Source organism: Arachis stenosperma, chromosome 1 (assembly GCF_014773155.1).
Source record: "Arachis stenosperma cultivar V10309 chromosome 1, arast.V10309.gnm1.PFL2, whole genome shotgun sequence".
NCBI classification, from domain to species: Eukaryota; Viridiplantae; Streptophyta; class Magnoliopsida; order Fabales; family Fabaceae; genus Arachis; species Arachis stenosperma.
The window spans coordinates 7634896-7648612 of NC_080377.1; the positions used below are offsets into that span (position 1 = coordinate 7634896).

The 13717-nt window shown below is 42.7% G+C and overlaps 2 protein-coding genes across 2 annotated transcripts; one reads left to right on the forward strand and one right to left on the reverse strand.

The window, feature by feature from the left end:
- Positions 1–5919: 5919 nt before the first annotated feature.
- LOC130974458 (uncharacterized) lies at positions 5920–7647 on the reverse strand. The gene has a single exon (XM_057899340.1). The coding sequence runs from the start codon at positions 7645–7647 to the stop codon at positions 5920–5922; it is 1728 nt and encodes a 575-aa protein (XP_057755323.1).
- A 1465-nt stretch (positions 7648–9112) lies between these two features.
- LOC130940744 (probable calcium-binding protein CML44) lies at positions 9113–9917 on the forward strand. Its single transcript, XM_057868978.1, has one exon. The coding sequence runs from the start codon at positions 9176–9178 to the stop codon at positions 9644–9646; it is 471 nt and encodes a 156-aa protein (XP_057724961.1). The 5' UTR covers positions 9113–9175; the 3' UTR covers positions 9647–9917.
- Positions 9918–13717: the final 3800 nt, after the last annotated feature.

The window sequence follows — 13717 nt, forward strand, 5'->3', positions numbered from 1 at the left end:
GGTGGTGCTCCTCCCTGTTTTAGGTATGCAGCGTCGGAGGAATGAGGGTGTGGGTGCCCCCATTGTCCCTTCCAGGGGCATTCCCAATCGCTATGGTTGGGTGACCAGCGATGTGTGGGGCGTTCCGTCGCGGATGACGGAGGGTGATCTCCAACGGCTCCGCGATCAAGGGGCAATTTGTGGTGGCGGTGAAGAGGAGGGGCGATACGAGCTCGTGCTCCCTGATGCGGATGAGCGCGTCTGCTATCTAAACCTCCATTCTCCCACCGTGCCGGACTGGATGTGGGTCTACGAATCCATGTTTACTCGGCTCGGAGTGCGGTTCCCCTTCTCTCCGTTTGTTCAGGGTTTGCTTAGTCGGTGTTCCGTGGCACCGTCTCAGCTTCACCCGAACAGCTGGGCAGCCGTTCGGTGTTTCGAGTTGGTGTGCCAGTATCTCGATCTTCCGGCTTCGGTTCCCGTTTTTCTTTTCCTTTTCTTGTGCACTCTTCCGACTAAGGAGGGGAAGCATAAGAAAGGGTATATGTCTTTCCGGGCTCAGCCTCATCGTCGGATTTTCGGGTTGTTTGAGGATTCCTTTCACGGGTTTAAGTGGGAGTATTTTAAGGTGCGTCCTGTTGAGGGGCACCGCCCGTTTTGGCTTACCCTGGAAGGCGAGCGCCGGTTTCCGACGTACTGGAATTTTGGCGCCGGGCCGTCGGTGCTGACTAAAGTTTCTTATGACGATTTGTCCCGGGAGGATAAGGATATTGCCAGCGTTTTGTGGCATTTGTTTGGCGAGCGTCCGTTGAATCCTCGGGATGTTATGGGGGATCCCGAGGCTTGTCGGACTTATATAGGTGTGTTCCCTTTTTCTTTTTTTCTTCTTTTTTTTTTTAACTCTTCTATTGGTTTCTTCCAGTTGAGATGGCTAGCGGGCTGACTACCTTGGCGAGGCTGAAGGCAGCGTTGGTTCGGGAGGAGGGATCGCCGTCCCCTTCCACTCCTGTTTCGAATCCGGCTGTGGATTCTCATGCTGCTTCTCAGGGGGTGGTTTCCTCGGGGGCGCCTACTGAGGCTCAAGTTCCTCCCGGCTCGCCTGAAGTGGTCGTTTTGACGGGTACTGAGGCTTCTCGGAAGAGGAGTAGGGCCGAGGAGCCGGGTAGCGAGACCTTCGAAGGGGAGGGCTTGGTCCCTAGTGTGATGGACCGACGTTTCGACGCCACGGGCTTCATTGATCAGCACTTGTTGCCTGGAACGGAGTCGTTTTTTGATGGCTGTGATGTCTCGTTCCAGGCTGAGTCGGTTTACCGTGCCCTTCTTCGCTCAGCTGTGGTTGTTCGGAAAGCTGAGCCCGTGATGGCCCAAGCGGGTTTGTTGGAGAAGAAGCTTCGGCAGGCTCAGGCTGATGTGACCAAATTGAAGGAGGAGCTCAAGGTCGCTATTACTGCAAAGGAGAAAGCGGCGAAGTCTTCAGAGGATGCTGGGGCGGAGATTCTCCGACTTGCCGGTGTTGAGACTTCGCTTCTTTCTCAACTGGCTGAAGAGCGGAAGCGTTCCTCAGATGCAAGTTCTCAAGCTGCTTTGCTTCTCGCCGAGTCGGAAACTCTGAAGGCTGAGGTCGAAGCTCTGAAGAAGGAGAAAGCGGCTTTGCTGGCTGATGCTGGGGATGCCGTTGCTGCTACCGAGGAGACGATGAAGGCGCAGTTTCTGGTGTTGGCCCCTGACGTGGATGTGTCTGTGACGGGAGCATTCAAGACCATCCGTGATGGGCGGATTGTAGATATTTGAGTGGTTTCTTTTTGTATTTTATTTTTGAACTTGTTAGTTTCTGAATATTTTGTATGGCCAAGGGCCGTGACTTTTGGGGATCGTTTAATAGTATTTTCGGCCGTTCGGGCCTTTTGCATGATCCGTTTGTGGTGTTTATTTGGCCGTTCGGGCTTTTTTGCATTTTTTGGGTCGTGTTTTAACGTAACCGTTCGTTTGGTCGGTTTTTTGGATATCCGTGTGTTCGGCCTGAAGGGTGATCAGTCCTCCAGCGATGGCCGTGTCTTCGTTCCGTGTTTTGAGAAACAATAGTGACTTGTAATGGGGATGAGGTGAAAATAACTTGTAAAATTTTATTTTGAATAGTTTGGGCCTCGTTAAAACCCTTCGTGAGGGAAAGAGTACCCGAGGTTCTAAAAGACAGTAAAAAATAAAAGAAACTAAAGGGTGATTAGGAGAAAGAAAGAAAGGAAAAAATAAATAAAGTGACTTTATTTAAGTGTAGTATCCTCGCAAGTTGGCTGCGTTCCAAATTCTCGGTATTTCGCTGCCGTCTAGTCGTTCGAGTTTATACGCTCCTTTTCCGATTACGGCCTTGATTCTGTATGGTCCTTCCCAGTTGGGGGCGAGCTTTCCTTCTCCTGGGGTCGGTAGGCCGATATCGTTTCGTCGTAGGACGAGGTCGTCTTCCGCGAATTCTCGTCGGATGACGCCGTGATTGTACCTTACGCTGATTCTTTGTTTGAGTGCTAACTCTTTGACGTGAGCTATGCTTCTTTCTTCGTCCACGAGGTCTCGTTCTGCTTCTTCGTCGTTACCTCCGACCGTTTTCCTGGGGCTGGGGTCTCCGATTTCCACTGGGATGACTGCTTCCACGCCGTATGTTAGTCGGAAGGGCGTTTCTCCCGTGCTCGTTTGGGGAGTTGTTCGGTACGACCATAGTACTGACCCCAACTCTTCTGCCCACAGTCCCTTGGCTTCGTCGAGTCGTTTCTTGAGTCCTTTAACGATTATTTTGTTGGCGGATTCTACCTGTCCGTTCGTTTGGGGATGTTCTACCGAGCTGAAGCGATGGGATATGTGTAATCCTTCTAGGAGTTCTCTGAATTTTTTGTCGGTGAACTGGGTTCCGTTGTCCGAGATGATGACCTCGGGGATTCCAAATCGGGTAATGATCTGCCGCCAGACGAACTTTCGACATTGGGTCGCTGTTATGGATGCCAGGGGCTCGGCTTCAATCCATTTGGTGTAGTAGTCTATGGCGACGATGAGGTATCTGAGTTGGCCGGGTGCTGTGGGGAAGGGCCCGACTAGGTCGATTCCCCAGCTGCCGAATGGCCGTTCTGCTGATATAATGCTGAGTTGATGCGGGGCGGCTTGGTGCATATTGGCGTGCCTTTGGCATTTGTCACAGCTTTTTGTTATTTGTATGGAATCTCGAATGATTGTGGGCCAGAAATAGCCAGCCCTGATGATTTTTTGAGCTAGCGTTTTTCCTCCGATGTGGTGACCGCAGCAGCCTTCGTGGACCTCGCGGAGTATGTATTCCGTGTTCTCGGGTTCAACACATTTGAGTAGGGGCTGTGAGAATCCACGTTTGTATAGTTGTCCTGCTATGATGGTGTAGTTGGCGGCTTCCCTTTTTATTCGCCTTTCCTCTTTTGGGTCTGGTGGTAGGGTTCCGTTAAGGAGGTATTGAAGGATTGGGTATGTCCAGGACTCCCGATTTGAGGATGTTAGATGTGCGCTAATCGTTGCCGATACGGAAGGCGACCTAACGACTTCCTGGATTAGCGATCTGTTGCCGTGTCCCGATTTTGTACTCGCTAGCTTGGAAAGTAGGTCCGCCCTGGCGTTTCGTTCTCTGGGGACGTGTTGTATGGTGAAGTTTTCGAATCCTTCCTTCAATTCCTTTACCTTGTTGAGGTATAGTTGGAGTAGGGGATCCCGGGTTTGGTAGCTTCCGTTTATTTGGGAGCAGACCACCTGGTAGTCGGTATTTACTTCGAGTACCTTTGCGTCGACTTCTCGGGCTAGGGTTAGGCCTGCTAAGAGGGCTTCGTATTCTGCTTGGTTATTTGATACTGGAAAGTCGTATCGTATTGATTGTTCGATTATGATCCCGTTTTGGTTTTCGAGTATAATTCCGGCACCTCCGTGAGTGGAGTTTGATGAGCCGTCGACGTGTAGTTTCCATGGTTCGGGTGTGGGTTTGGTCGGTGTCATCTCGGCGATGAAATCGGTTAGGGCCTGTGCTTTGATGGCGTTCCGGGGTTCGAACCTGACCTGGAATTGGGATAACTCGATGGACCATGCTAGCATTCTTCCTGCTAGGTCGGGTTTTTGTAATACCTGTTTGACCGCTTGGTCGGTCCGGACCGTTATGGGGTGAGCTTGGAAGTATTGTCGTAGCCGTCGGGACGCCGAGAGGAGTGCGAAAGCTAGTTTTTCCAGGCGTGAATAACGAGCTTCCGTGTCCTGAAGGACCTTGCTTATGAAGTATATGGGTTTCTGCTCTTTTTTCTCGTTTTCCCGGACGAGTGCTGCGGCGATTGTTTCTTCCGTTATGGAGAGGTATAGGTATAGTGTTTCCCCTATTTGGGGTTTTGCGAGGATTGGAGGTTCCGCTAGAACCCTTTTGAAGTGTTGGAAGGCTTCTTCGCATTCTGCTTCCCATTTGAAGGGGGTTCCTTTTTTCATAAGTTTGAAAAAAGGAATTGCCTTTTGGGCCGATGCCCCTAGGAACCGGGATAGTGCGGTTAGTCGGCCGGTGAGTTTTTGGATTTCTTTGAGATTTTTGGGACTTGTCATTTCGAGGACGGCGCGGCATTTTTCTGGGTTTGCTTCAACTCCGCGTTGTGTGATCATGAAACCGAGGAATTTTCCTGCTTCCATTCCGAAGGCACATTTTGTTGGGTTGAGTCGCATTTGGTGTTTTCGCAGGGTGTCCATTATTACCTTGAGGTCGTCGGTTAGTTGTTCCCCGGATTCCGTCTTGGCGAGCATGTCGTCAATGTAAACTTCTATTTTGTCTCCGGATAGGTTGCAAAATATCTTGTTAACGAGTCGCTGGTAGGTGGCTCCAGCGTTTTTTAAGCCAAAGGGCATTACTCTATAGCAGTACGTTCCGTCTGGGGTGATAAATGCTGTCTTTTCTTCGTCTGGTTGGTGCATCGGGATCTGGTTGTAGCCGGAATATGCGTCCATGAAGCTGAGGTATCGGTGGCCGGATGCCGCATCTACTAGCCCGTCGATGTTTGGTAGGGGGAAGGCGTCCTTTGGGCATGCTTTGTTGAGATTAGTGTAGTCGACGCACATTCGCCATTTCCCGTTAGATTTTCTAACTAGTACGACATTGGCTAGCCATGTCGTATAAGGGAGTTCTCGGATGAAGTTGGCTTCGAGTAGGGCTTTCACCTGTTTTCGGACTTCGGTTGCTCGGTCTGGTGACATTTTTCGTCTTCTTTGTGCCACTGGTTTGGCTAGGGGGTCCACCGCCAGATGGTGAGACATAAGGTCGGGGCTTATTCCCGGCATATCGGCTGGTGTAAATGCGAACAAGTCTCTGTTTTGTTTCAGAAGTTGGGAGAGTTCTTCTTTGAGGTCGTATGGGAGGTTTCTGTTGATGAAAGTGTATTCTTCTTTGGTTGGCCCTATCTGTAGTTTTTCCATGTCTCCTTCTGGTTCCGGTCTAGGTTGGCCGTCTAGTCGTGCGTCTAGGTCGGCAAGGAATATTCCGGCTGCGTCCCGGGATTTCTTTCTTAGGGCTAAGCTATTGTTGTCGCATTCGGCCGCGACTTCCCGGTCTCCGTGAATGGTTCCGATGGTGCCGTCGTCGGCCCTGAACTTCATGAGGAGGTATTTGGTAAAGATGACTGCGGAGAAGTCGTTGATTGTTTTCCTCCCAAGAATGACGTTATAGGCTGTGGAGTCCTTTAGGACTACGAATTCGGACAAGATCGTCTTTCTCTGATTGCTTGTTCCTATGGTGATGGGAAGGGTAACCGACCCGTCTGGTTTGAGGAAGTTGTCTCCGACGCCCGTGACGCCGTGACGGTGTGTCTGGAGGTTGTCGTTGCGGAGCCCGAGTTTGTCGAAAGCTCCTCGGAAAAGGATGTTAGAGTCGGCGCCAGTATCTACCAATATTCTTCTTACTAGCCCTGTTCCGATTCAGGCTGATATGACGAAGGGGGCGTCTTCGGCCGACGTGCCGTGTTGGCAGTCTTCCGGTAAGAAAGTTATCGTGCCGTCGGCTATGGTGACTGGGTCGCGGTGCCTGACGGCCATTATTTTGAGGTCCTTTTTCATTGTTAGCTTTGACTTGTTCGGTACGTCCTTGCCCGTGATGACGTTCACTATGATGGTCGGATCCTCTTCGGGGTTTTCCCTGAGGGGCGGCTTTTGGGTTCTTGGGTTGCGCCCTTCTCTTTCTGGTGACTTGTCGATGTTGGCACGCCTTGGCTCTCTGATGAATTTGGCGAACTCCGGGAGTTTGCCGTCTCGTATAGCCTGTTCGATAGCGTCTTTAAGGTCAAAGCAATCTTGTGTTTTGTGTCCGTAACCTCGGTGGTAGTCGCAGTAGAGGGCTTTGTTTCCTCCTGTTCTTTCCTTGAGTGGTCGGGCTTTGGGGATGACGCCTCGATCTGCTATTTGGTGGTATATCTCAGTAATCGGTGCTGTTAGGGGGGTGTAATTGGAGAATTTTCCTATTCTTGGTGGTCGGTGGGTCGGCTTGAGGTGGTCTCGTTGGTTTTCTTTGGGTGGAGGGTTATGACGGGGAGTCGGGTTGCCGTGCTGCCGCTTGTTGGCAGCGACGACCTGGCTAACCTCTTCGTCGTTGATGTAATCTTTGGCGACGTTCTGGATTTCGTGCATGGTCCATACTGGTTTGGTGGTGAGATGTTTGCGAAAGTCTTCATTCATAAGTCCGTTAGTTAGGCAGAGGCTGGCAACGGAGTCCGTGAGTCCGTCGACAGTCAGGCATTCGTCGTTAAAGCGGTCGAGGTATTTTCTTGTAGATTCTTCTTGTTTTTGTGTGACCCCTAGCAAGCTGATGGGGTGTTTGGCCTTGGTGATTCGGGTCGTGAATTGGGCCATGAATTTTCTTGTGATGTCGTGGAAGCTGGTTATGGATCCGTTCGGGAGGGCGTTGAACCATTTGATCGCTGGTCCGGCAAGGGTCACCGGGAAGGCTCTGCATCGGACTGCGTCGGATGCTCCTTCCAAGTTCATTCTGGCTTCGAAAGCCGTTAGGTGTTCTTGAGGGTCTTTAATTCCGTCGTACTTCATGTCGGTGGGTTTGTCGAAGCCTCTGGGAAGCTTTGCTTTTAAGATTCTTTCTGTGAAGGGCGTGGCTCCCATTATGACGTGGTCGTTTCTTGTGCGCTTTGTGTGCCGATGTCTGGGGTCTTCGTCCGAATCGTGTTGACGGTTTAGGTTGTGGGATGCACTGCGGTGGTGTTTTTTACTGTGTCGCCGTTCTGGCGACCTTTCGTGCCGGTAGTTACGTGAAGTGCTACGATCATCTTTTCTCTCGTGTTGCCGTGTTGGCGACCTTCCACGATAGGATCGTGGCCTGGACGTTGCCTGGCTTCCGTGTTGGTTGGCGTATTTTCCTTTGTCGGTGAGTTTACCTTCAAGTTCCTGGACTCGGAGGCAGAGATCTTGAATGATCTGTGTCGCTTTGTCCCTTGCTTGCTCGGGATGTTGTGGATCTGTGACCATGTGCTCGTTTGTTCGGTGGATGGTGCTGGCCATCCGGGCTTGGTTTATGACTTCCTGTTGCTCTGGGGTGGGATGACGTGGTTCGGAGTCGTCTTGGCTTGATGGATTTTCGTCCAAGATGCCCTCCATCTCGCTCGATCGTCGCAGGTTCCCACAGACGGCGCCAATGTACATGATGATTCTGATACGATCTAGGAGGAGGATCGGGAACCCGCGGGTCGAGTTAGACGCTGGATCGTCCGGATGGAGAGGAGGGGAGGTACCTGCAAAGACACTCCGACGCTCAAGTCAGAATATATCTAAGAGGTGTAAGGTATGAGGAACGAATGAATACCTGAGGGGACTTGGGTCCTCTATTTATAGGTGATGGTGGTTTTCTTATCTTTATCTTATCTGGCTAAGATAAGAGGAACTTTTGAATTCAAAAGTTAGTTAGGACTCTGGGGGCCGGTTTCAGGGCCTTTCTAGAGAGATGAGATGGGTTGGCCCGAAAAACCGGTTTCGGGCTCGATGACGGGTCCCGGATTCGTGGGCCGGATCCGTAACAATCAATATTTTTATTAAAATTTAATTAATAAACAAAAAATTTTATATTATTAAATATAATATTATATTATTAAAAATATTAATAATAATTAATTAATAACTACAAATTATAAAATTTACTTACGTATAACCCTCCTCTGTATATTTAATTATGGTCGATGAGATATACATACATACAAAAGGACAGCACAGGTATAGTATCAATACGGAAAGTATCCAACTAAAATACAAATTATTGAAGAGGCATATATACAATTATTGAGTGGGGGCAGGAAAATATCATGACTACTAGAAAATTCTAGGCTCTAGAATATAGATATAGGGGAAAACATCCCATTCGATGGAATAATGTGGCTTTCAAAGCAAAACTATGCGAAGCTTCATGCATATTGCCTCCTAAACTGACTTGGATCATTCTCATCCACATTATTTATAAAATTATTTATTATTTCCTTTAGCGTAGTTTTCTCCTTTTTCATAAATAATTCAGAATATTTAAGGACGTGCGTGGAATTAAGTTGTTAATAATAAGTATGATAAGTTTTAAATTAGTTGTTTTAATTTGAATTAAAAAAAAATTGTTATAAAGATTGCATTTAACTCCTTTTTACAATAAAAAAATACTAAATACATAGAAAAAATTAGTTAGCATATATTCATATATAACAGGTGTATTTAATCATTTTTAATATATATTTTATATTTTATATTTTATATTTTAATATTAATTTTATATATATAACTAATTTAATAACTTATTTTAATGTACAAATAACATAATTAAGTTATAATTTAAACAAATTAATTATATCAGGTTAAATTGTTAGATTAGTCATAATAATGGAATTTCGATGTCAATATGTTGCTCAATAGTAGTAATAATAATAATGCAAAAAATAAAAAACTGACGAATTATAATTCAAATGGAATAATCTTCTTATACATACTCACTTAAAAATTGCAGGTTCAAATTTTACTCCTAACAAAAAAATTAAAAAAAAAAAGTAAAAAAAATGAAAGGCTAGAAGTGTTGCCTACCCTACACACATTATATAAAGGACCCTTCACGTATTGCATCAACACATAAACCAACCATATAACAATTGTGACCTTTGAAACTGAAGCTATTGGTACCCTTTTACTCTACTCAACAAAAATGTGTTCCCTAACCCACAATGACTTGAAAAGAATTTTTGAGAAGCTGGACAAGAATGGCGATGGATTAGTGAGCCTTGACGAGTTGAATTGGCTTCTAGACAAGACAGGAGGCTCCAGCACTAGCCTCCAGGAGCTAGAAGAGCATGTAGTTGGAAAGAAGAGCCTCAACTTGGATGAGTTCTTGTTCTTCTACGACTCCATATTAAAGATCAACGACAATGGCGACAACAAGGGCGAGGTTGAGGAAGTCGAAAGCGATCTTGCGAAGGCGTTTGAGGTGTTTGATTTGAATGGAGATGGATTCATAAGTAGCCAAGAGCTTGAGTGTGTGTTGAAGAGGCTTGGCTTGTTGGAACAACAGAGTGGGAATAAGGATTGCAGGGCAATGATTTTATCCTATGATACTAATTTGGATGGACAACTTGATTTTGAGGAGTTTAAGAATATGATGATGCTTAGCACTTCATAATAATCCTTTTGATTTTGGTATTTGCTATATTATTGATGCATCCGTAAAAAAAAAAATAAAATATTATTTATACACTAAAAATCAGTCATCAATATGTATTTTATTTGAATGACCGATTTAGTGGTAAAATTTTGATGTATACATGATATAATTAGACCAAAATTTTTTAAAGCATTTAGATAAAGAACACTTTATATATGTTTTTTTTTGTTAGTAATACTTGGCATTAAAAAAGTAAGCGTCTCAAAGATGAGAAAATCAAAACTAGAAAGAAAAATGAGGAACACATCTAGTAGTATGATTACTATACTTTAAAATGTAACAAGGATGAGCTTAAATAGCTTATTTAAACTCAATTAGTAGCATTGCATTTAGTAGTATCAAGAATTAGTATAAAAATTATGCTATATTTTTCTCTTTATTCTTCTTCTTTCACAGATAGTCACAATTCTCAAATGAATTAGTGCACAGAAAAGTTTTCTGGTATTATAGCAGAGAATGAAGGTAGATAGAAACATTACAAGAAGATTATTATCAAGTTGAGAATCCACTAAGATCCAATTCTGAGACACAAGGCAAATTAAAGAATAACACCAATTCGAATGACTTGTAGTTGTAGAGTTAGGAATGAAGAGATACCAAAGACAGAGTACGACAAATTCATTAGCTAACACAAGGAGAAATAACGAATTTGATATATGAATGTTAATTTATTATTATACCGAGAGACATTAAATGATACAGAAACACTAATAAAAAATGAACAATTTTTCACGTTTAAACAATTTTAACATCTAAGTTCATCTAAATGATTTGAGTTACGCGCTTCTTTTTTTTGTTTTTCTCTTCCCTCTCTCTTCCGTTTTATTATTTTTCAATTTCGTTACCATTGTCACCAACACCTCCTCCTCCTCTTTATCGAATTTCATCTCTTTTTTCCTTTTCAACCTTCTCCTTCTCCATCGTCATCATCATCATAATCATCATCGTTATCATCATTGTCTTCTTTTAATACATATCGTCATTATCGTTATCATCGAATTTTTGTCATATTGATGACATTGTCGGATCCAAAATTGATTTGGATGTATTTTTGTTCAAAATTGACTTGTTTCTAAATTCAAATTTATATCATGGATAATTTTCGGTTCATTTGGTATTATACAGTGGTTTCATTTTGATAATATTTTCGATTCATTTCAGATACAGGTGATTCTGAATTTGAATTTATATAATGGACAATTTTCAGTTCATTTGGTATTATACAATGGTTTCATTTTGATAATATTTTCGGTTCATTCGAGACACATGTGTTTCTAAATTCGAATTTATATAATGGACAATTTTTTATTCATTTAATATTATACAATGGTTTTGTTTTGATAATATTTTCGTTTTTGAAATTACTTAATGGTGTCACCACAGAAATCAGAATCAATAAAGATGTTAGCAAAATGTTGGTGTTGTTGGTGATGACGATAATGATGATAGAGAAGAAAGAAGAAAAAGAAGGAGGAGATCAAAAAAATTTAAATAAAAAAAGAAACATGATGAGGAGGAGGAGGAGGAGAAAGAGATGGATATAGTGGTATGGTGTATTGAGAGCATCAGCCCAAAGTATAAGTCAACTACAGCCTAATAAACCAGTGACAGCCCATCAAGTTAATATCCCTCAAGAATAGTTAATAAGTGTGGGTGCATAAAAGGGATCAACTTGCTTAGGATTAAAAACATAGTTCCTTTTCTTTTTGTACACATTCTTTCACATTCAATAAAAGTTACTCCATAAATTTTTTAAGATTCTCTTCTTCTTTCATGGTATCAAGAACTTCAGATTTTTCTCAACCATGGATGCATCTCCACATTCATCTAACAATTCACCTCCTGTGACCAACAACAACAACAATAATTTAAATCCTGAAAATTCTGCCAACAACAACAATAATCTTCTTGCTAATCTCAATCCCTTTTCTTTTTCACCTCAATTGTTCAACTCCCAACCCTTTACTCCGATTAGTGATAAATTAAGAGAAAGAAATCACAAAACTTGGCAACAATAAGCATTGGCGGCAGTTCGAAGTCAGCTTTTGGAAAATCATCTCTATAAAGATCGTGTTCCTCCTAGATTCACTACGATTGAAGATCAACAAAATGAAATCGAGTCATCAGTGTATACCCAGTGGCTTCAAGATGATTATAATCTCCAGTCTTAGCTTCTGCATATATTGATCCTGTATTCAAAACTAAAATGGTTGGTTGCTCTTTCAGTCATGAAATTTGGGGCAGAATTGAATAATATTTTGATAAATCTACTAAATATCGTGTCAAACAGCTCAAAGCACAAATAAAAATTATCAAGAAGCAAGGTTCAACAGCTTCTGAATATATTTCGAAGATTAAGGAGATTGCAGATTCTTTAGTAGCTTTAGGCTCTCCTTTAACTATTGAAAAACATGTTGATGCACTGCTTGAGAGATTGAATGAAGAATATCAAGTTTTACTTCACACTGTTAATTCCAAATGAGAAATTTTCAGCCTTTGTGAGGTTGAAACTCAAATTTTGACCTTTGATGATATGCTTGATAAATTTTGAAAATTCACAACCTCTATGATTCAAGCTAATATCTCTCAGAGTTCATTTCCTTCCAATTCCAATTCAGGTCGTGGTTTTGGAGGAAGAAGAGGTAAAGGTAGTAGGTTTTCACGAGGAGGCAGATCCTTTTTCAATTAGAATAGGCCATAATACCAGGTATGTGGTAGATTTGGCCACATTGTTTGACATTGTTTCAACAGATTCAACCAAATATACCTCCTCCATCACAAAGTTCTCATACTCCTTCTTCCACATCCTTTACCAATTCATCAAACTCTTCTAATTTGTCACAAGCCAGTACCACTACAACTACATCACCACCACCCCCTCCATCTTTTTATCATCTTATTGCCTACATAGCTGCTCCAAGATCTATTATTGACTCCTTCTGGGAGCTAGATATTGGTGATTCCCACCACATTACTCCTTATTCATTTTCGTTTATCAGATCCTCATATTACTCAAGCCTTGACCAAGTTCAGATTGGGAATGGCTCAAGTTTGCCTATATCTAAAATTGGTACTTTTTTATTATATGTTTATGATTCTAACAGATATTTCAGATTACAACAATTAATTTATTTTCCAGAAATCACAAAAAATCTTATCAGTGTTTATAAATTTGCTGAAGATAATGATATTCATTTTCAATTTTATGCTCACGTGTGTTTTGTTAAATGCCAGCAAACTGACAAAGTACTTCTTTAAGGACATAGACAGGATGGCATTTACAGGTTTTTCAATGTTACTGTTCCTAATTTTTCTTTAGATTCTTTACAACCTTGTACTTTTATTTCTTTCAAAGTTTCTTTGGACTTGTGGTATAAAAGACTTGGCCACATAGCCAAGAAAACTATACTCACAATTCTATCAAGTTGTAATATTGACATGGATAAAAATAAAGATACTTTGTTTTTTGATGTGTGTAAAAACTGTATGCATGCTAAAATGCATAAATTACCTTTTAATTCCTCACTTACTGTCTACACTGCACCTCTCCAACTTGTTTACTCTGATGTTTGGAGTCCAGCACCCATTGTATCGCACTTAGGATTTCGTTATTATGTTACCTTTATTGATGCATATTCTTGGTTTACTTTTCTTTTTATACTTGTCTCTAAATTTCAAGTTCTGTTAGCTTTCAAACAGTTTAAACAGCAAATGGAGAATCTTACAAACCACCAAATAAAAGCTTTTCAGTCTGATAATGGTAGGAAATACACTTCTCATTAGTTCAGTCAATTCCTGGCCAATGAAGGTATTGTTTAAAGGTTTAGTTATCCTTACACTCCAAAACAAAATGGCAAAGCTAAGAGAAAACATAGGCACCTCATTGAAATGAGTCTTGTCATGCTATCTACAGCCTCTATGCCATTTATTTTTTGAGATGAAGCTGTTTTAACAGTGACTTACTTAATTAATCGCATCCCAGCTCCAATTTTGGACAACAAATCTCCTTATGAGACCTTGTTTAACACT